The 23645-nt window shown below is 47.0% G+C and overlaps 1 protein-coding gene across 3 annotated transcripts in view; it reads right to left on the reverse strand.

Moving 5' to 3' along the window:
- The window catches only part of MTMR14 (myotubularin related protein 14), a 54683-nt gene extending 32045 nt beyond the window's left edge, over positions 1-22638 (reverse strand). For all 3 annotated transcript variants that reach the window (XM_025375765.1, XM_025375764.1, XM_025375763.1), the window contains exons 1-6: positions 22342-22638; positions 17800-17948; positions 9139-9247; positions 2468-2543; positions 1797-1857; positions 181-303 (exon numbers count right to left, since the gene is read on the reverse strand). In XM_025375765.1, coding sequence (XP_025231550.1) covers positions 181-303; positions 1797-1857; positions 2468-2543; positions 9139-9247; positions 17800-17948; positions 22342-22500 — 677 coding nt within the window. In that variant the 5' untranslated portion in view covers positions 22501-22638. The remainder of the gene's footprint in view (positions 1-180; positions 304-1796; positions 1858-2467; positions 2544-9138; positions 9248-17799; positions 17949-22341) is intronic.
- Positions 22639-23645: the final 1007 nt, after the last annotated feature.

The following is a 23645-nucleotide window of genomic DNA, read 5'->3' on the forward strand; positions in this document are numbered from 1 at the left end:
CCCCTCTGTGTAGAAGGGGGACACTGATACCTGTTTTGTAGGGCTGTCTGAAGATACAGTGAGAGAATGTACAGAAAGCCCTTTGTAAGAAGGCCAGCACGCAGTGACAGCTACATACTAATGCCAGCCCTACAAATCTGTACACACTGCCTCTGCTCATTTTGTGGCCCCTGTACTTACTTCATGCCAAACTTCACCTTCTTGTTCTCCACCATCAGGTCACAGATGTATTTGACTGACAGGTATCGAAGCAGCTTGATGTCATAGCCTCTGACCTTATCAAAAAGATGCGTGTCACCACTTCTGAAATAAAGAGTCAGAGGAAGAAGTTACATAGCATGTTCACTCAGAGGAGCCAGGGAGTGGGCACTCATTCAGGGAAGTATGGATGTCACTCTTCTCCAGAAGCTGGGGCGTGTGCTAGGTGGACGCATGGGTGCCAAACAGGACAACTGGTTTCAGAGAGGTTGCAGGAAAGGTGACTTTCTAAGAGATTACCCCCATCTCTGGGATGTATTTCAAAGAGGAGCAATTTGCAGGTGGAAATGGAAAAGGACTTTCTGGCATTGCTTGACATTAAGCCAGAGGACTCAAGATAATCTCAGGGTTCTAAAAAGCAGCAGGCTGGTGGCTGATAGAATCTTTCCATTTCCATTAGAATTGATCTCCTTCCACCGCCTCCTTTTCCCCCATTTATGACCATTTTTAGCCACATGACTTGCTCATAATGTAACAGTCTGAAATTCTTGTAGAGATAAAGTTTTTAGAGCTATTTTATCAACTGACTATGAAATACTAGCAAGTAAATTCCCTCTACCTAGCAGGCCAATAAAGCAAAGAGAAAGATAAAAATTTTAATGCTCAGTGCTGCCTTTTGATCAGCCCTGCAGATATAGGCAGAAGTAGAAAGCATAAACAGTCACCATTACTTTTTTATTTTTTTAATCCACACTGCTTTGTTGGCCCCAGTAGTTTCCTTGCCAAGAACAGTATATGCTAAGATGGTGACCTGGCTGGGCAGAGGTCACCTGATCTAGGGAGAAAAGCCAAACATTCTTGAGCACAAGCCAGAGCCGCTGCTTTCAGAGCTAACAGGCAGAACCTGAGCATAGCAAGATGCCCTTTCATGAACTGAACTATGATTTGGGAAGCTGATCTTAACTAGGGTGCTTGTGTGCATTCCAGAGATGCTTGACACCAGTTAAAGACTTTCCATGTGGTACAGACCATGCAAAGGAGCTTTTCTAAAATAACCTGTAGCATTGTTTTCTAAAAACATTTGGAAAGGGGATAGGAAGAGTGTGAACCAGCCCATTTCCTCCTTTTATAGGGATTCAAACTCCTGCTCCATACCAACCATGCAGCTGTGACACATCTGGTCTCCAAATGTGCCTTCCAGGCTAGACCTCATGTCTCCTACTTATGGACTGTAGCCCTTGCCCTGTGCCTCAGTACCAGGTGTACTGGGTGAGATGTGGCACGTTGGTAGTCAGCATCACAGCTGCAAACTGGCAACTCTGTGGGGCTTTTAAACAAATATAGATGTCTGGGCCCTATCTCAGGCCTGCAGTACCAGGAACCCCAAGAGTGGGATGTTCTCTGTGAATCCAGATGTGCACTCAGTGGACTTCAACAGCCCTATATCAGGGGCACAGACTTGGCAGACAGAAGGGAAAGAAGCCAATCCACTCACCTGAACCAGTGACAAATACACATGGACAATATGAACATGGCCATCTCTGGCCAGACACCCCGTCCCCAACACAAGCCCCTGACCACAGCAACTCAGCACTGACCGAAGAGCACAGTCCTCCTCCGTGACGTCCTCCACATCTGCCCAGGCATCATCTGCACCCCCTGCCAGAGAAACCTATCTGTCAGTACTGAGGCTGGTGACCCAGGGCTCCACACAGGGGCCTCCTCACCAGCCTCCTTCCCCGTGTGCCAAGAGTGGGCTGGGCCAACATGGCTCTACCCTTAAGGAAACACTATGGCCCTATATGTCTGGTAGTCTTCACCTCTAAGGTGAACTCCTATTTGTCTCCTGGTCCCTGATCAAAGGCAGGCCCCTGATCTCCACCCAGCTCACTGAGACCCCCTACCTATTCTACTGTGGCCATGGGTGGCTAATTCTTTTGTTTTGGGATGGAGTCTCACTCTGTCGCCCAGGCTGGAGTGCAGTGGCGTGATCTCGGCTCACTGCAAGTTCCGGCTCCCAGGTTCAAGTGATTCTCCTGCCTCAGCCTCCCGAGTAGCTGGGACTACAGGCGTGCACCACCACGCCCAGCTAATTTTTTGTATTTTTTTAGTTAGCCAGGATGGTCTTGAACTCCTGACCTTGTGATCTGCCCTCCTTGGCCTCCCAAAGTGTTGGGATTACAGGCGTGAGCCACGGCGCCCAGCCCAGGTAGCTATTCTCTATGACTGGGTTCTCATTCTACATCAGAGGATGCTGTTCAACATTCACCTGAGAAAAAATAGTTGTAGCCTGAGCGTCCATACAGCTCTCCCCATCCAGCCAGTGTGGCCGACCTGCAAATGTGCTGGGAGAGAAACAGCATTTTCAGGGTCAGATGGTTTTCTGAAGCATGCACAGTTGAAGGAACACCTGGGACTCTTCTGATTCTTCCAGGCCAGCATAATGGGCCCAGCACTCCCCAAAGTTTTATCAGCATCAAGGCTGCCACAATCAGTCAGAAGATCCCTAGTACTTAATTCACAACCTCTACTGAGGGAGTCTCACTCCCAAACAAGAGGCGCCAGTGTTACCAACAGGATCGCATCAGATTGGGTGGTTGTTGCATGTGTACCACGTGCTGGACATGGTACTGAAAAACCCGCCATCTTCTCACTGAATTTTCACAACAAGCCCATGAGGGAGATGTGGCAGGTGGCATGTATTGTTGCTGTTACACAGATGAAGAAAAGAAAAACAGGCTAAAGGAGGTTAAGTGATATGTAAGGTCATATAACGAGAGGTAAGCTAGGATTTGATCCAAACCCACTGACCCCTAAAGCCTATGTGCTTACTGTGATTTGGAACTGTTCAGTATAGAGGGGAACAACCTTTCTAGTGGGGCTGGGTGAGAAATGTTTTAGAGCTTTCTTTTCCTCATCACTGAAGGGATCACTGTAAGAGAATTCTAGAAACCAGGCAACTGGCACAAACTTCAATATCTAATTGTAAGGTTACTTGTTTAAATAAATAGTGTTTGCTGAAATGTGGTAGGGTGGGGGGAATAGGAGGAGATACCTGGTGATGGGAAGGCAAACCAGCCCAGAATTTAGCTAAAGGCTAGGAGAACATGGCCCTGTTACACTGCAATGGGGAAGTTGTGAGGTGACAGAAAAGGAGTGAAGCTCACTGCTAAACGGGTCACACAATGTGCAAATGGAAAGTGGATCCCTGGAAGATTGCCAAGTACCATCTGAAGGCTTCTTCTCTACCTGTGACATAATGGGAAGGAAAGTTTTGTTGCTACAGCAAAGAGTTGTGCATGGGAACAACTAGGTCACTTTCTGGCTCTCCCTGAGGTAGCAGCAGCCTAGGGGTGGGGACAGCAATAGAAAAGCTACCTGGGACAGAGTGAGGGGCTTTACTGGTGCTGGGGCAAGAGCCGGTTTGTGGAGAGGTTATCCTGGAAGCCCACTGAGGAAGCCTATCAAGGGCTGGCATTCCTGCTGGCCTAAGTAGGATGTACTCCAGTGGGGGCCACTTAAATTTCTGTGGGTCTAAAAGCAATTTGAAAATCTGATAAAAACTATCAACTATCTCCTGAAAAAAAAAATATATATATACACATCATAATCTACTTACATTTCCAGGGATTTCTGGACTCTCTCAAGCCCACTGAGGAACCCATCCCCAGACCCTGTTAAAAGCCCTTGCTTTAAGGAATCAGTCAAGTAGTGAGGAGCAAAGTGGATGCTTCTGCAGGAAAGGGCTGAGGACCTCTAAGACTCCAAAGAAAAGGGGTAAGTCTGATTTCCTCAAGACGTTGGCAGGGTGTGTGGCTGCCTGTTCCACTGGCATTTGTATAATGTCCACCCTCCCCACTTCATCTAAGCTGCTGGCAGCTGACCTCACTCTCCTTTGCATTATTTCTGTTAAATCTTTCAGTGAAGATAGCTGCCTTCTTTTTGGCTGTTGAGTAGAGACCCTTTTTCTGTTCCCAATTCTTCTTCCACATCCCTTCTATTGATCTTGTCTTTTTAGTAACTGAGGCAGCCAGACCTAGGCCAGCAAAACCCCAGAGTCAGATGGAGAAGGACAAGTTGGCCAAGTCCCCAAGTGGGGCACCAGCCTCTTCAGGAAGGCCCCTGGGGGAGGGTTGACTCCTCTTGATAGACACCTGCCTCATGATTGTGACTTATAACCCATCATCTCTGCCCTTTAAGCTGGCTCCTGACTGAAAACGCAAGATCTACCCTGAATGCTATCCATTTACCTAGTTAGGAATGGCCTCTAATTCTGTCTGTGGAAAAGTACTCTGGATGATTTGCTAATTTAGTAACCTCTGACCTCTGCTCCCCACCTCTTAAACAAAAAGAAAGATGAATTGTTCCAGTTTCAATGGTCTAACAAAGCCAGACACAAGTGTTTGGGGAGAAAATGGTATGAGAACTTACCGCTCAATGCTTGAACTGAAGTTTGAAAAATTATTTAAATATTTTACTTAACCCATCATATCCAAGACATGTCAACATGTAATCACTTTTAAAATGAATATTTTACATTTTTCTATTAAATCTTCAAAATTTGATGTGTATTTTACACTTAAAGCATATCTTAAGTAGGATGTGAAACTTTGGCCATTGGCCAGGTGTGGTGGCTCATGCCTGTAATCCCAGCACTTTGGCCAGAGTGGGCAGATCACTTGAAGCCAGGAGTCTGAGACCAGCCTGGCCAACATGGTGAAACTCAGTCTCTACTAAAAAGACAAAAATTAGCCAGGTGTGGAGGCATGTGCCTGTAATTCCAGCTACTTGGGAGGCTGAGGCACAAGAATCGCTAGAGCCTGGGAGGCAGATGGCATCACTCCAGCTTGGGCAACAGAGACTGTCTCAAAAAAAACAAAAAAAAAAAACCAAAAAAAACTTTGGGCATTTTAAGGGAAATGTGGGCCCATTTCAAAGTTCTTTTTAACAATGACAAACTTTTATACTGCTTCAAGCCTTAAAAATTAAATTGAAATGAAGTAAAATATAACCCTTAGTTTCTCAGTTGCACTAGCTGCGCTGAACTGCGTTTTGAAGGAAGCAGAACACAAGCATTTCTTTTTTCTTACACGTTAGATTCAGGGGTACACGTCCAAGTTTGTTACATGGATATATTGTGTAATGCTGGGGTTTAGGCTTCTATTTAACTCATCACCCAAATGGTGAACATAGTACCCAATAGGTATTCTTCAACCCTTGCCTCCTCCTCCTCCTGTCTCCCCTTTTTGGAGTCCCCGGTGTCTATTGTTTCCACCTTTACGACCACGCGTACCTGTTGTTTAGCTCCCACTTATGAATGAGAACATGCGGTATTTGATTTTCTGTTTCTGCTGGAAGTACTTAAGCTTTAAAAATATTTGTGGGTACATTTATTTATTTATGGGGTACATGAGATTTTTTTTTTGTTTTGAGACAGAGTCTGGCACTGTCACCCAGGCTGGAGTACAATGGCATGATCTTGGCTCACTGCAATTTCTGCCTCCCGGGTTCAAGCAATTCTCCTGCCTCAGCCTCCGGAGTAGCTGGGACTACAGGCGCCCGCCACCACACCTGGCTAATTTTTTGTATTTTTATTAGAGATGGGGTTTCACTATGTTGGCCAGGCTGGTCTCGAACTCCTGACCTCATGATCTGCCTACCTCAGCCTCCCAAAGTGCTGGGATTACAGGCATGGGCCACCGCGCCCGGCTGATATTTTGATACAGGCATACCATGCATAACAATCACATCAGTGTAAATGGGGTTCCATCACCTCAAGAATTTATCCTCTATGTTACACACAATCCAATTATACTCTTATTTTATTTATTTATTTATTTATTTTTGAGACGGAGTCTTGCTCTGTCCCCCAGGCTGGAGTGCAGTGGCGCAATCTCGGCTCACTGCAAGCTCCGCCTCCTGGGTTTACGCCATTCTCCTGCCTCAGCCTCCTGAGTAGCTGGGACTACAGGCGCCCGCCACCTCGCCCGGCTAGTTTTTTGTATTTTTTAGTAGAGACAGGGTTTCACCGTGTTAGCCAGGATGGTCTCGATCTCCTGACCTTGTGATCCGCCCGCCTTGGCCTCCCAAAGTGCTGGGATTACAGGCTTGAGCCACCGCGCCCGGCCTATACTTTTATTTATTTATTTATTTTTATTTTTTATTTTTTTGTTGAGACAGAGTCTTGCTTTGTTGCCCAGACCGGAGTGCAGTGGCCGGATCTCAGCTCTCTGCAAGCTCCGCCTCCTGGGTTCACGCCATTCTCCTACCTCAGCCTCCTGAGTAGCTGGGACTACAGATGCCCGCCACCTCGCCCGGCTAGGTTTTTGTATTTTTTAGTAGAGACGGGGTTTCACCGTGTTAGCCAGGATGGTCTCGATCTCCTGACCTCGTGATCCGCCCGTCTCGGCCTCCCAAAGTGCTGGGATTACAGGCTTGAGCCACCACGCCCGGCCTATACTTTTATTTTTAAATGTACAATAAATTATTGTTGATTGTAGTCACCCTTTTGTGTTATCAAATACTAGATCTTATTCATTCTAACTATATTTTTGCACGCATTAACCATCCCCACTCCTCCCCCGTGTCCCTGCCAGTACCCTTTCCCAGTCTCTGGTAACCATAATTCTACTCTCTATCTTCATGAGTTCAATTGTGTTAATTTTTTTAGCTTTCAAGTAAGTGAGAACATGTGAAGTTTGTCTTTTTGTGCCTGGCTTATTTCACTTAACATAATGACCTTGGCCGGGCGCGGTGGCTCAAGCCTGTAATCCCAGCACTTTGGGAGGCCGAGACGGGTGGATCACGAGGTCAGGAGATCGAGACCATCCAGGCTAACATGGTGAAACCCCGTCTCTACTAAAAAATACAAAAAGCTGGCCGGGCGAGGTGGCGGGCGCCTGTAGTCCCAGCTACTCGGAAGGCTGAGGCAGGAGAATGGCGTAAACCTGGGAAGCGGAGCTTGCAGTGAGCTGATATCTGGCCACTGCACTCCAGCCCGGGCAACACAGCGAGACTCCGTCTCAAAAGAACAAAAAAAAAAAACAAAAAAAAAACCATAATGACCTCTATCCATGCTGATACAAATGACAGGATCTCATTTTTCACAGCTGAATGGTACTCCATTGCGTACATGTACCATATTTTCTTTATCATCTGTTGGACATTTAGGTTGTAGAAGCAAGCATTTCTTAACACACCTCTCTTTCTTCCTCAACCTGGCAGAGGCTGGTGCCCCTAAAAGTAGTGTTGGTAATAATAATGCTGCCACCATCATACTAGTTCCTAAGTGCCTGCTGTGAGCCACGTGTCTGACCTAACACAGGCCTCTCTGCTACAAGACTTCTCAGAGCCTTAACTATATCAACATACATTTAACAATCTACTTTATGAATCTAGTATGCAGTATTTCTAATTCTTATTTGACAGGGAATGCTTTTCACAAGCATATCCTTAAACTGCTGTTCTATAGAAACACTGGTAAACACTGGTTGGAGTATCTCCTGTGCAACTTCTAATGACGAGCACTGTGCTGTACAGGGTGGTACTTTTTAAAATGAAGCTGCAGGCCAGGCGTGGTGGCTCACGCCTGTAGTTCTAGCACTTTGGGAGGCCAAGGCGAGCGGATTACCTGAGATCAGCAGTTCGAGAGCAGCCTGGCCAACATGGCGAAACCCCGTCTCTACTAAATACAAAAATTAGCTGGGTGTGGTGGCACACTCCTGTAATTCCAGCTACTCGGGAGGCTGAGGCAGGAGAACTGCTTGAACCTGGGAGGTGGAGGTTGCAGTGAGCCAAGTTTGGGCCACTGCACTCCAGTCTGGCAACAGAGAGAGACTCCATCTCAAAAAAAAAAAAAAGCTCCAATAACTTGCGGGAACATGAAAATTTTCCAAAGTGGCAACAGCTTTACGAAGATCAATTTCTAGCGCCTAACTTCCATACATACTTCTGAAAACTGATCTGCCAAAGAAAGCCTTTGGCAGAGTCTCCCTTCCTTCCTCCCCTTTCCCAATTTACAAAAAAGGCATACCAGGGACTGAGACAACAGTCAAGACTCTCCCCACTGCCCTGCCCTTGACCACTAAGGCACTCACATACCGGCTAAATGAACAGACTGAATTCCGCTCCCTTCCACTCTGAGGCTCTCTGTATGTCAGTCCACTCCTCCTGGACCAATTTTCCCCCAGTTGCTACTTGCATTCAGTATTTCCCTGCTCAAACATCACAATGGCTCTCCGAGCAAACACAGAGCCACTTCCCTGCTCAGCCTGCAGCCTTCCTCATTCAATTCCCTTCATCCTCTGCCCTGATATGTACCCTGTACTTAGGGAAGTTACTTAGTCACTCTGAGCCTTTGTTTCATCTGCAATGAAATGGGCACATCCCTTACACCGAAAGATAAGTAAAATGAAACCATACTGGGGAGCCAAATTAACAAAAGTCCTTAGAATATAAGCTCCATGAGAATAAAGACTTTTGTCTGCTTTACATGATGTATTTTAAGGCCTGAAGCAGTGTCTGGCACACAACATACAATAAATACTTGGTGAATTATATATTACAAACAATATATATGAACTCATTTGATTTAATCTAATCCATAAACCTTTGAAATAGGTGATGATTATTCTCATTTTATAGGAGAGGAAAAGGAGGCTTTGCATAGGCAGGAAATAAGAGTCAGGATCTGAATCCAGGCAGTCTGGCTCTAGAACATGGGGTGGGGTACGCTGGTGTGACCATCCCTTCCCTACTTAGAACCATCCTTCAGTCAGAATTGGTCTGTTTCTCTGGACTGCTTCCCACAACACCAGGCACCCAGTAATCACCCAATGCTTGGCTACTAAATGTTGAGGGAAAAAAAGACCCTATACTTTGCATTAAGTCAGCTACTCCAGAAGAGAGTCTTGGAACATGAAGCTATGGTATGGGCCTTACCTTGCCCTTGAACAGGATTACTGGGCAGACAAACCGTCCTCTGCACCGGGCCATCTTGCTGCGGTGGATGAGGTCTTGCAACTTGCTCACCTGTACGGTACTCTCAAACCTAACACACAGGCAAGAGAAGCAGGTCAAGCTGACTTTGAAGTGGGAACTTTGTGTATATTTGTTTATTCACACAGACCCCCCATACCAGATCTGTGTATATAATGCTTGCTTGAAATTAAATGTCATTCCGAAATTTTATATCATCTATCGTCCGTCTGTCCATCCATCCATCCATCCATCCATCCATCCATCCATCCATCCATCCTTTTTTTGAGACTATCTATCTATCTATCTATCTATCTATTTATTTTTTTGAGACAGAGTTTCACTACTGTTGCCCAGGCTGGAGTGCAGTGGCACAATCTTGGCTCACCACGACCTCCACCTCCCGGGTTCAAGTGATTCTCCTGCCTCAGCCTCCCGAGTAGCTGTGACTACAGGTGTGAGCCACCACACCTGGGTAATTTTTTATTTTTGGTAGAGACAGGGTTTCACCATGTTGGCCAGGCTGGTCTCAAACTCCTGACCTCAGGTGATCCGCCCACTTCGGCCTCCCAAACTGCTGGGATTACAGGCATGAGATATATTAAGTTTTTCAGGAAAAGAAAAAAGTGCTAATTATAGGTATTAAAAGTTAAATCACTCTGATTTCTGAACCTTTAAGATTACAAAAAAAAAAGGTGAGCTAAACTGAAGACATACACAAAATTCAAAAATATACACAGAAAACTGGATCTTATGTCTGGGTTTTCCAATATTTAACTCCCAGGATAAGACCTGATGCCCTGGGGACCCTCTCTGGAAATCACAGGACTATTTTTTTGAGTATTTATCTATTTTTTACATAACTCTGAATATAGATTTTTGTGATCTTTTACAGCAAGCAGTCCCCAAGCCCTGGGCCCCAGACCAGTACGAGTCCGTGCCCCATTAGGAACCAGGAGGTGAGCAGGGTGCAAGTGAGCATTACCGTCTGACTTCCACCTCCTGTCAGATCATCAGCGGTGGCATTACATTCTCATAGGAGCTCGAACCCTATTGTGAACTCCTCATGTGAGGGATTCAGGTTGCAGAGAATCTAATGCCTCACGATCTGAGGTGGAATAGCTTCATCTGAAATCATTTTCCCCCGCCTGCCGTGAAAAAATTGTTTTCCACGAAACCAGTCCCTGGTGTCAAAAAGGTTGGGGAGTGCTGTTTTAGAGGGCAGAATGAGATAACGTTTCTTGGTCCACATGGCTCTAGGCCTCTGCTTTCACAGTCCATATGGCCAACAGCACACAGAGCAAAGGAGGCATAAGAGAAGCCAGGTGTGACACAGGGATGTGTAGTAGTTAACGCACTGGGCTTGGTAAGTGAGCTTCTAGAACATGAGTCAGGTTTAGAAGTGAGCTCCAGCAAGTCACACCCATATCAAATCACACTTCCCTAAAATAAGGGTTCACTCTCACCTACCAACCTTTGGCAAAGCTCACATCAGCCAGTCAGAGCTTCTGGTAGCAAGAGAAATAAAAGGCAGGAAAGTTAGAGCAGGAAGCTTTCCCAGCTATGCAGAGTAACCCAGCAGAAGGAAGGAAAGACACTCACGTTCCTTCCTTAAAAGGGTTGAGCTTTCAGACCAACTCCTAGAGGGAATTTAATTCCTTTCACATCCTAATCCTTCTAGGAATCTGCATGTTATTACACAGCTTCTCTTGTATACATGCACCCAAATATTATCTCAGAAGGAATAAATCAGTGACTCCCACATACGTGCAGTACCTCTCTAAATGTATCTGGATGCTGTTAGGGTTAATAAAAAGTCTTTAAAATACTGCCGAATTCTTACTTAAAATATATCTAGGGGCCAGGCATGGTGGCTTACACCTGTAATCCTAGTGCTTTGGGAGGCCAAGTCGGGCAGATCAGTTGAGGTCAGGGGTTCAAAACCAGCCTGGCCAACATGGTGAAACCCCATCTCTACTAAAAATACAAAAAAATTAGCCGGGTGTGGTGTCAGGCACCTGTAATCCCAGCTACATGGGAAGCTAAGGCAGGAGAATTGCTTGAATCCAGGAGGTGGAGGTTGCAGTGAGCCGAGATTGCACCACTATAATTCAGCCTGGGTGACAGAACGAGACTCCATCTCAAAAAAAAAAAAATATATATATATATAGAGAGAGGAGATATATATAGGATATATATATAGCAGATACATATAGGATAACAGGATATATACATATATATAGAAGATATATATATAGGTGATTGTGGCTTGACAATATAACTACTATCAAATGGGGGTCTGAAAATGAAGTTAAAAAGCAGTCTTCAAATAAAAACCAGAATGAATAGTTTGATGATCTTGGAAAGAGAACAAAGGGGTATAAAAAGAGGACTGAGCTTCCCATGGTGTCTTTTCCTGTAAGACATAATTTTTGTAATTAAATTTTTTTCTCTGTTCAAAGGAGGAGAAAGAATGGCAAACTTGAAGAGGCTGGGGTGCCTTTGCAAAGAAGTGCCCATAGGTGTGGTGGCTCATGCCTGTAATCCCAGCACTTTGGGAGGCCAAGGCAGGTGGATCATGAGGTCAGGAGTTCAAGACCAGCCTGGCCAACATGGTGAAACCCCATCTCTACTAAAGTTACAAAAAATTAGCCGGGCATGGTGGCACATGCCTGTAATCCCAGCTACTCAGGAGGCTGAGGCAGGAGAATTTTTGCTTGAACCCAGGAGTCTGAGTTTGCAGTGAGCCAAGATTGTGCCACTGCACTCCAGCCTAGGCGAAGGGCAAGACTCCGTCTGGGAAAAAAAAAAAAAGAAAGAAAGCAAAGTGCCCATAGGGTGGCAACAACCCACCAGGCAGGCCTAGGCACACAAGCTGACAGAGAACCAGAGTGTGCTGCCTTCCCCTCACCCAGTTTCTCTATGAAATCAAAAGGCACCTCAGTACCAATTAATTGCCTAACTAGACTCCACGAGAACATAAAACCGAGCGCCTTTAGTACTGCCACAGTGGCCTTCCTCCCACTTACTTGGCCCATGGCCAATGTTACAGATCTGGTCAGCACCATATGTTGCAACTGACTCTCACTCAGCTCATACCAGCCCTCTGAATCCTGCCTACATCTGATTTTCCCAGGTTGAGTTCTATCCTCAAAACCAAGCTGCATTTCTCAGGCTAAACTTCTGTTAAAAACAAACAAACAAAAAACCCCTGGTGGAGGACACATCAGCAGTTTCCTCTAGGGAGGTCTTTTAATGTAATGACCCAGCTTTTCTTGTTAGGCCGGCCAGTGGTTCCTTTACCGGTTCCCCTATATCAAGTGCCAATTCAGTTTCTGGTCAGGCAGAGTGGCTCATGCCTGTAATCCCAACACTTGGGGAGGCTCAGGCAGCAGATTGCCTGAGGTCAGGAGGTAAAGACCAGTCTGGTCAACATGGTGAAACCCCGTCTACACTAAAACTACAAAAATTAGCCAGGCGTGGTGGCACGCACCTGTAATCCCAGCTACTCGGGAGGCTGAGGCAGGAAAACTGCTTGAACCCAGGAGGCAGAGGTTGCAGGGACCAGATTGCGCCACTGCACTCCAGCCTAGGCAACAGAATGAGACTCCGTTGTAAAAAAAAATAAAATAAAATAAAGAAGCAATTCAGTTTCTGTTCTCTCACTAGTTCCTGTTTTTATTTTTACTATCTCTTGTCCTTAGGATTCTTTTACTGCAGTGCTAAGCACTGAGCTGTGTCTGGCACATAATACTCACATTTGAAGGGATAAATGTAGGCTTCCGTGTTTACATTTGTAATGTATGCACTGAAATTTCTGGCAAGATGTTACCAGGTAGTGAGATTTTGTTTTTTTTTTCCCAACAAGGTCTTCCTCTGTTGCCCAGGCTGTAGTGCAGTGGCGCCATGGTTCACTGCAGCTGACCTCCTGGGCTCAGGTGATCCTCCCATCTTAGGCTCCCAGGGAGCTGGGACTTCAGGCACATGGCATGACACTTGGCTAATGCTTTGTATTTTTTGTAGCGACAAGGTCTCATCATGTTGCCCAGACTGTTTAATTCAGTCTATTTTTTATTCAGTCTATTCAGTTTAATTCAGTCTCAAACTCCTGGGCTCAAGTGAAATGCCCATCTTGGCCTCCAAGTAACTAGGATTATAGGCAAGAGCTACCATGCCCAGTCAAATACAGAAGAAAATGCTGTTATCGCCTATTTCCAATAGGAAGCTTTCCCAGACAAGCATCACACTTACCAAACTATGTGGGTTATTCCTATGATGTGCCCCAAAACTTTCTGAGATGTTACTGCTGATATTATTTAATAGATAAGAGGCACAAAGTAGACCTTACACCCACATTATCTCACTCAGTCCTCACTTACCCAATTTTACAGATGAGGTAGTTTAATGAGATGAAATCTCTAGCCCAAAGTCACAGAACAGGTAAACAGGGTAGCTGAGATTCTAAACCCTGGTGGGTAGCCACTGGGCCCATGGTTTTAACCACTATCCCACAGGGCCTCACCTGTAGTTCCCCTAATTCCAGCTCTTATTAACAGTTATTGTTTCTTTATTGGACTCTGTTTCCCACTAGACCTACTGGTAAGGACTTCATCTATTTGGCGTCCAACTTGATTCCTGAGGTCTACTACACAGCAGCAGCTGAATGAACACTGTTGACAAACATGTCTTGGCTATTCAGGGATCCCTGTCCAGGCTTCTATTCCCAGATGATGAACCAAATTGGAGAAGTTCCTTAACAGGACCAAAACATTGCTTAAATCCAATTCTACCCTGTTTAATTCAGTCTATTTTTTATTCAGTCTATTCAGTTTAATTCAGCATCATAGTAACAGCCAAGCCAGACAGTAAAAAAGCAAAAAATTCTATTTCTTCCCACCCAAACACACCCAAAGTCCCCCCTTTCAACAAGTAGGCATCACCCACTCAATATCACTTCAGTAACACTTTAAGGCCTTGCAAGGAGTGCAAAGTAAAAGCAAACTTCAACAAGCTCCTCTAAGGTTAATGACGTTCCATAGGGGCCTTGACCTGACTGTGAGGTTCTGCTAGACAAGGTGGGAGAGCCGCGGTGGTGAAAGAAAAGGCGGACAGGTATAGAGTCAGGAAACATAGCTTTTAACCCCACTCTGCTTACTACCTCTGTGATCTTGGGAAAAGGCAAATTACTTCTCTGGGCTTCAACTTCATCTATGTAAAACCTCAATACCTGCCAAACAGCAGGTACTCAATAAATATTAGTTTCTTTCTCTTTAAGGGATCAACACTAAACTTGTTTCCTTCCAGGAAAAGCTTCTACAAGGCAACCACGACTAGGTTCCTCAATGTACTATTATGTTAATGAAGGGTAACATTTGGTATTACCTGAGAGCTTGTTAGAATATGCCAAATGTCAGGCCCACCTCAGGTCTACTGAATCTCTGCATTGTAGAAAGATCCCCAGTTGATTCACTCATAAAATGAACATAGAAAAGAACCACTCTGTTGGGTGTGGTGGCACATACCTCTAATCCCAACACTTTGAAAGGCCAAGGTGAGGAAATCTGTTGAGCTCAGGAGACCCACCTGGGCAATGTAGTGAGATCTCGTCTCTAGTAAAAATTTTAAAAAATCCGCTGGGAGGGGTGGTATGTGCCCATATTCCCAGCTACTTGGAAGGCTGAGGTGGGAGAATCACTTGAGCCCAGGTGATCAAGGCTGCAGCAAGCCATGATTGTGCCCTGCATTCCAGACCCCATCTTAATTAAAAACAAAAACAAAAAAACCCATCTTGATTACAGTTGAGCTTAATATCAGAATGTCATCATCAGGGCACAGAGGTAAAACCACCAGCCAGCCAGCACCAAAGAGGGTAGGAAGAAGGGGATGGAAGAGGACGGCAAGGCAAAAACAAACAAAACAAAACAAAACCCTCTTGTTCAGAAACTTTAGCTTAAAGGTTTATGGAAACTAAGTTTACAGGGCCGGGTGCAGTGGCTCACACCTATAATCCAGCACTTTGGGAGGCCATGGCAGGCGGATTGTTTGAGCCCAGGAGTTGAGACTAGCCTGGCCATTATGGCAAAACCCATCTCTACTAAGATACAAAAATTAGCCAGGCATGGTGCCACGCACCTGTAATTTCAGCTACTTGGGAGGCTGATGCACAAGAATCCCTTGAACCCAGGAGGTGGAGGTTGCAGTGAGCCAAGATCACACCACCGCACTCCAGCCTGGGCAACTGAGCAAGATTCTGCCTTAAAAAAAAAAAAAAAAAAAGAAGAAACGAAGTTTACCTAATTCTGGAAGGAGGAATTAAGGAAGAGCTAAGAACCATAAATAATGGGGCCAAAACAAACCCCAATTCTTTAGGCTTGGCGATCCTGAGTTCTTAGGTTATATGACTGAGAATGTGATACAATTTCTGTGATCTGTTTATAAGAGTCCTTAACATTCTTTTCTTAGAGAACCCCACTACAACCTTGTGAAATGGGCACTCTTTTTTTTTATTTTCTTGAGACGGAGTCTCGCTCTGTCGCCAGGCTGGAGTGCAGTAGTGCGATCTTGGCTCACCGCAATATCCGCTTCCTGGGTTCAAGTGATTCTCCTGTCTCAGCCTCCTGAGTAGCTGGGATTACAGGCGTGTGCCACCATACCCAGCTAACTTTTGTATATTTAGTAGAGACGGGGTTTCACCATGTTGGCCAGGATGGTCTCAATCTCCTGACCTCATGATATGCCCACCTTGGCCTCCCAAAGTGCTGGGATTACAGGTGTGAGCCACCATGCCCGGCCGAGATGGGCACTCTTATAGACATCCCCACTTTACAGATGAGGAAACTAAGGCTTAAACTCCTAAAGCATTAGTGCTTAAATTCCTAAAGCATTGTTCTTCTGCTGTAAACCTTCTCTGGCTCCCCATGGCCTGCAGCAGCGGTTCTCAAGCTATACTGTAATTTAAGACATCAAGGGAGCTCTCACAGAATGTAGGCTGGAAATTCTGATTCCAGAAGGCCCAGGAGAAGCTCTAGAATCTGTAATATTTTTTTTGAGATGGAGTCTTGCTCTTGCTCTGTTGCCCAGGCTGGAGTGCAGTGGTGCAATCTCGGCTCACTGCAACCTCCACCCCCCGGGTTCAAGCGATTCTCCTGTGTTAGCCTTCTGAGTAGCTACTGGCGTGTGCCACCACACCCAGTTAACTTTTGTATATTTAGTAGAGACGGGGTTTCACCATGTTGGCCAGGCTGGTCTCAAACTCCTGACCTCAGGTGATCCGCCCAAAGGAGGCTGGGATTACAGGCATGAGCCACTAGGCCAGGCTGAGAATCTATAATCTTAATAAGTGCTCAGGGGTTCCCAGCACAGTAAAACCACTGACACCCACACACAACCCACAGGTTCACACTCCCTGGCCTGATGATCAGGACCCCTATATGAGTTGATCCCTAAGGACATTTTCAGGGAAATTCCTGCTCACCCTTCCAATTCCAGTTCTTCCCAGGCACACAAACACCAGGCAGAATTAACCATTCTCCCCAGTTGGCCTATGGCAGCGCTTCTCAAACCTGGTAGTGCATTCGAATCACCTGGACATCATGTTCTGCTGAGATTCCGGCTCAATGGCTCTGGAGCCTGAGCTTCTGCGTTTCTAACAAGTTATTGAGTGCACTGCTAGCCTTGCTTTGAGTAGCAAGGGGCTATTGCACTATGCAGCATGACTGCTGCGGTACTCCTCACAACATTTCACCCACGGGGCCAGGATTTCAGATAGTGCTGACAACAGCTCCTGAAATTCCCTTAAATTCAGCAGGAAGTAGGGAGATTAGGGGAGCAAACTTTGAGATCAACATATAGCACTTCCTAGAGCCCCATGCTCTGAGTACTTATCAATATCAAATAACTACACCATTTACTGACTAACTACAGGCCACATCCTGCACCAAGCATTCTGTGTCTGCTCTGGTACAAATTGTTATCCCACATAAGGTACTCAGCTCTTGGTAGGTTCACCATAAATGGTAGCTTTTATTTCTAATTCTTACAACATACATGTCAGGCTTTATCAGCCCTATTTATCCTCTGGACTGCACTACCACTTTTCTAAAATTTTAGTTAGTCCTTAAAAGGACTAATTAACATGAGGTAGAGAATTACCAATAAGAAAACTAAGGACAAAGCAGTTAAATACCTTGCCCAGCATCAGTTGCATAGCCAGCAAAAGGGGAATCCAGGATGTGAACTCAAGCAGTCTGATTCTAGACCTCAGAGTCTAGTGCTACATATGGTAAACGCGGGTAAGCCTGTCTTGACAGTGTACCTCCCACCCACACTCTCTAAAAAAGGGACACTGATATTCAGAGAAGTGAAGTGTGAAGTCAACTGTCTTAGGACAATGAGCTCTAGGGTGGAAGTGAAACAGAAATCAAGGGCTGTTACTCCCAACCCCTCATTCTATGCCATGCCACCTTGTCAGTCTGACTTGTCCAACCTTGAAGTAAATAAAAATGCCAATGAGGCTTAACACCTGGGGAAAGTGAGTCTGCCCTGCCCAGCTACCGACTTCCTAGCCACACGGATTAGCTGCCACGGACTCCCCAGACATGCACACTATGGTCACATGATGCTCACGTGTCTTTCTCCTTCTCAGAACTCTCATACTCCAGGAACACGATGTGCCGGGGATAGTGGCCGCAGATATCCCCGTTCGTGTTTGGAATCACGCTGAAACAGTAGTCTCGGCCAAACAGCTCCAGACATCTCTTTTCAATGCGTTCAACCTGCACAGAGAAGGAGACCAGAACACAAAGAGAATTATGGGGTTCTGAGGGTGAGAATTAGGAGGTCCATGGCCTGAGAGGTCACTGGGAAAGACATGTACCTCAGTGATAATCATTCTGTGCTGGGAAGATGTGATGCTAGGCCACAGGCCCCATATGTAGTTCATTAACCCATATATTGTATGCTTCAGGAAGGATTCTTAATTCCCTAACAATGAATCCGAAATTGTGGGTGTTGAGCATTTGGAGGAGAGGATTACATCTTTCATTAGATTCAAAGAAGTCTACAACCCATAAAACATACGAACTCTTGGTCCAGGTTACTGAAACTGCCACTAATCCACTACCTTCCTTGGTTAGCTTCCTATTCTTTTATTTATTTATTTATTTATTTATTTATTGAGATGGAGTCTCGCTCTGTCGCCCAGGCTGGAGTGCAGTGGTGCAATCTCAGCTCACTGCAGCCTCTGCATCCTGGGTTCAAGTGATTCTCCTGTCTCACCTCGAGTAGCTGAGATTACAGGTGCACAGAACCACGCCTGGTTAATTTTTCTATTTTTAGTAGAGACGGGGGTTTCACCATGTTGGCCAGGCTGGTTTCAAACTCCTGACCTCGGGTGACCCACCCACCTTGGCCTCCCAAAGTGCTGGGATTACAGGCGTGAGCCAACGCACCCGGCCTTTATTTTTTTAAAAGACAGAGTCTCACTCTGTCGTCCAGGCTGGAGTGCAGTGGCACGATCTCAGTTCACTGCAACCTCAGCCGCCTGGGTTTCAAGTGAGCACATTTGGCTAATTTTCATATTTTTAGTAGAGATGGGGTTTCACCATGTTGGCCAGGCTGGTGTTGAACTCCTGATCTCAAGTGATCCGCCTACCTCAGCCTCCCAGGTGTGAGCCACCGCACCTGGCCTCTTCCCTTTTTTTTTTTTTTTTTTTTTTTTTTTTTTTGAGAAAGAGTCTTGCTCTGTCGCCAGGCTGGACTGCAATGGTCTCCACTCACTGCAACCTCTGCCTCCCGGGTTCAAGCAATTCTCCTGCCTCAGCCTCCCGAGTAGCTGGGATTACAGGTGTGGGCGGTGCCACCATGACCAGCTAATTTTTTGTATTTTTAGTAGAGATAGGGTTTCACCATGCTGGCCAGGCTGGTCTCTAACTCCTGACCTCATGATCCGCCTGCCAAAAGTGCTGGGATTACAGGTGTGAGCCACCACACCCAGCCAACAAAAATTTTTTAATAACAATGGGGGTCCATGTTTCCGGGCTGCTCTTGAACTCCTGGGCTGAAGCAATCTACCTGCCTCGGCCTACCAAAGTGCTAGGATTATAGGCGTGAGCCACTGTACTGGCCCTCTTCCCCATTCTTTAGCTATAGACTAGTACCTACAAGCTCTATCCCATACAATCAGTAAAAGCTGTAAAGTTTCCTTATACACAACTCGCTTGTGAAATAGAAGAGCTTCATCCTGGCTAACACGGTGAAACCCCGTCTCTACTAAAAAATACAAAAAACTAGCTGGGCGCAGTGGCGGGCGCCTGTAGTCCCAGCTACTCGGGAGGCTGAGGCAGGAGAATGGCGCGAACCCGGGAGGCGGAGCTTGCAGTGAGCTGAGATCCGGCCACTGCACTCCAGCCTGGGCGGCAGAGCGAGACTCCGTCTCAAAAAAAAAAAAAAAAAAAAAAAAAAAGAAATAGAAGAGCTCCCCCTACAATTACTTGTTTTGTTCACAGTTCAGAGAAAAACACAACAGGGAAAAAGACATAAGAACTGTAACACTGGCCAGGCGCGGTGGCTCATGCCTATAATCCCAGCACTTTGGGAGGCTGAGGCGGGCGGATCACGAGGTCAAGAAAGAGATCGAGACCATCCTGGCCAACATGGTGAAACCTTGCCTCTATTAAAAATATAAAAATTAGCTGGGCATGGTGGCGGGCACCTGTAGTCCCAGCTACTTGGGAGGCTAAAGCAGGAGAATCACTTGAACCCGGGAGGCGGAGGTTGTAGTGAGCCAAGATCATGCCATTGCACTCCAGCCTGGGCGACAGAGGGAGATGCCGTCTCAAAAATATATATATATAAAAATTTAAAAAATTAGCTAGGCGTGGTGGCGCATGCTTGTTGTCCCAGCTACTAGGGAGGCTGAAACAGGAGGATAGCTTGAATCCAGGAGGTGGAAGTTGTAGTAAGCCAAGATCGCACCACTGGACTCCAGCCTGGGTGACAGAGAGAGACTCCGTCTGGGGGAAAAAAAAAAAGTAGTAGTTTGCAAGAGATTAGTCCAAAGGGGTAGTGAGTTACCTCAATCGATTGTTCAGTTACAGATCTAACTCCCTGTTCTACCTGAACAGTTACAAATACATATAAATACATATACATCTAAGTCTGCAGGAGATCAGAAGGCGTGGAGAGATAATTAAGGCTAGCTTCAGCCACTATCAGGTGTAACTTATGACAACCCTAATCTTCAGGGTCATGTAAATTGAAAGAGGGGTCCAAAAAAACCAATCACCAGAAAAACCACAAGACCCCCACTGGCCAGGTGTGGCAGCTCAGGCCTGTAATCCCAGCACTTTGGGGAGCCGAGGTGGGAGAATTGCTTGAGTTTAGGAGTTTGAAACCAGCCAGGGCAATATAGTGAGACCATGTCTCCACGAAAATTTTAAAAAAAAAAAAATTGGCCAGGCATGGTGGTGTGTACCTGTGGTCTCGGGTACTTGGCAGGCTTTTTTTTTTTTTTTTTTTTTTTGAGGCGGAGTCTCGCTCTGTCGCCCAGGCTGGAGTGCAGTGGCGCGATCTCGGCTCACTGCAAGCTCCGCCTCCCGGGTTCCCGCCATTCTCCTGCCTCAGCCTCCCGAGTAGCTGGGACTACAGGCGCCGCCACCACGCCCGGCTAGTTTTTTGTATTTTTAGTAGAGACGGGGTTTCACTGTGTTAGCCAGGATGGTCTCGATCTCCTGACCTCGTGATCCGCCCGTCTCGGCCTCCCAAAGTGCTGGGATTACAGGCTTGAGCCACCGCGCCCGGCCTTGGCAGGCTTAAGTGGGAGGATCACTTGAGCCCAGCAGTTCGAGGCTGCAGTGAGCCATGATTGCACCACTGCAATCCAGCCTGGGCAGCAGAGCCAGACCCTGTCTCAAAAAAAAAAAAAAAAAAAAAAAAGGCCAGGGGCGGTGGCTCACGCCTGTAATCCCAGCACTTTGGGAGGCTGAGGTAGGCGGATCACCTGAGCTCAGGAGTTCAAGACCAGCCCGGCCAACATGGGGAAACTCCATCTCTACTAAAAACTACAATAATCAGCTGGGCGTGGTGGTGGGGTCCTGTAATCCCAGCTACTTGGGAAGTTGAGGCAGGGAGAATTGCTTGAACTGGGGAGGCGGAGGATGCTAATTCTGACTTGGTAGGACTGGGTGGGACTAAGGAATCTCTATTTTCACAAAGTACCCCACAAGCATAAATTTTAAAAGTACCCCAGATGATAATTAAACAGGTGGTCCCCAGACTACACTTGGAAAAATTACTTGGCCATTTGGAGAGTGAGCAAGTCCAATCCTTACTGAAGTCTTCCCTGGGTTATTTCAGAGACTACCAGATGCCAACTACAGAATCGCAACTCAGGGTAACCTCTGGGGCCAAATCAGAGTTCTATGGTGCAGGATGGAACAGAGTTCCACTGGAAAACTTGGTGCTAAAGCGGCCAAAACCACGTGGGGGAACGAGATGGCAGGGTCAGCAAGATTCCCACCGCACTGCCAGCCAGTGCTTAGGGTGGGGATGGCCTGAGCTAACAGGAAGCCCTCCAGGTCTGGCGATAAGACGACTGGGTGGAAATCCCAAAGGGAGGAAAAAGAGGAACTGAGACCTGCTTTTGATGAAGGAACTGAGTGGGAGTGTGGGTTGTCTTCTTGCTGTATAAGGGAAGAAAAGGGATGGGCCTAAGTTATGCTGAGACCTTATAAGGGGGCAAACACACTGGGTTCACCTCCTGGCTCCATTCTGACCTCTGACCCTGAGGAATCGTCTCCCTATTTTTCTTAGATTCGAGGGCTTTTTCCCTGACACAACTCATCCTACGGCATCTGAAGCAGGGAATAGGCCTTCCTTAGGTCCTCCTCTCTGATCTTTGAACCTGGCCCCTCAGCTTCATCTCTCACCTTCAGACCGCTTCTCAAACAAAAAGGACCTCTTTGCTGGGCTCATTTTGACCCCAGTTCCTCCTTTTATGGTTGTCAAGTCCGACTCTTACACTCTGGTTCCAGACCCTGGAGAACTCTCTCTCCTCTTCCTCAGCGGCGAGGTACCACTCCTACCTTTCTCTCACCCCTGGTCTCAGCCTTTCCTCTGTAACTCCCCAAGTTAGGGGCCTTCCCCAGCTCATCGCGCCTCCAGTCTCACCTTAGAGCCGCCGGTCCCGCTGCCGTCCTTGGCCCGGTACTGAGTCCGGGAGAACTCCTCCAGCAGCTCCCCAAGCCCCGGCTCCTGTGGCGGCGGGTTGCCCGAAGAGGCCGGGGACCCCGCCGAGGCGGTGGCGGCGGCGGTCCGAGCGCCGGCCATGGCCCAGCCCCGCGTCCCCTCAGTGTGCCTCAAGCCGGCCCATAGCACCTGCCTGCACCAACTCCGACACCAGAACCTCCGGAACCGCCTCAGCCACCGCCTTCTACCTCCACTTCCGGCCCCGCCCCGTCCCGCCGGATGTTTACTCCAGCCCTGGCCAATCGGAGCTCGGGACCCGCGCCCCGCCTACGATTACTGGCCCTCCCCCGGCGCGGAGCGATCCTTGTAGCCTCCAGGGAGGCCACTCGCAGACACCGCGTGATCCGCCCCAAGGGGTTTCCCCTGGGGAAACCGGACTCAACCATTGGGCTGCCTGGGGATGGGGGTAGCAGGAAGGAACCATTAAAAAGAACCAGAGGAAAAGCGGAATGAATAATTACAGGAAAGCCGAGCGTGGTGGCTCACACCTGTCATCCCAGCACTTTGGGAGGCTGAGGCAGGCGGATCACTTAAGGCCAGGAGTTCGAGACCAGGCTGGCCAACATGGTGAAACCCCATCTCTACTAAAAATAAAAAAATTAGCCGGGCATGGTGACACCCACCTGTAATCCCAACTACTTGGGAGGCTGAGGCAGGAGAATCGCTTGAACCCATGAGGTGGAGGTTGCAGTGAGCCAAAATCGAGCCACTGCACTCCAGCTTGGGTGACAGAGCAATACTCTGTCTTAAGAAAAAAAAAAAAAAAATACAGGGAGAGGAGGAGGAAACACTTGGAGGCAACAAATCAGTACTGGAAACCATAATGGCCGTGGTTACAATATTAAAACAACATTTCAGCAGGCCGAAGTGTCTCACGCCTGTAATCCCAGCACTTTGGTAGGCCGAGGCAGGCAGATTACGAGGTCAGGCATTCGAGACCAGTCTGGTCAACATAGTGAAATCCCGTCTCTACTAAAAATACAAAAAGTAGCCGGGCATGGTGGCCCGTGCCTCTAATCCCAGCTACTCAGGAGGCTGAGGCAGGAGAATCGCTTGAACCCCGGAGGTGGAGGCTGCAGTGAGCCGAGATCGCGCCACTGCACTAGAGCCTGGGTGACAGAGTGAGACTCCGTCTCAAAGACAAAAACAAAAACACATTTCATAAAACTCTTTTCTCCCCCTGCTGCTCACAACATCCCTGTGAGTACAGTGCATTATATCATCAG

The sequence above is a fragment of the Theropithecus gelada genome, chromosome 2 (genome assembly GCF_003255815.1).
Source record: "Theropithecus gelada isolate Dixy chromosome 2, Tgel_1.0, whole genome shotgun sequence".
Classification (NCBI taxonomy): Eukaryota; Metazoa; Chordata; class Mammalia; order Primates; family Cercopithecidae; genus Theropithecus; species Theropithecus gelada.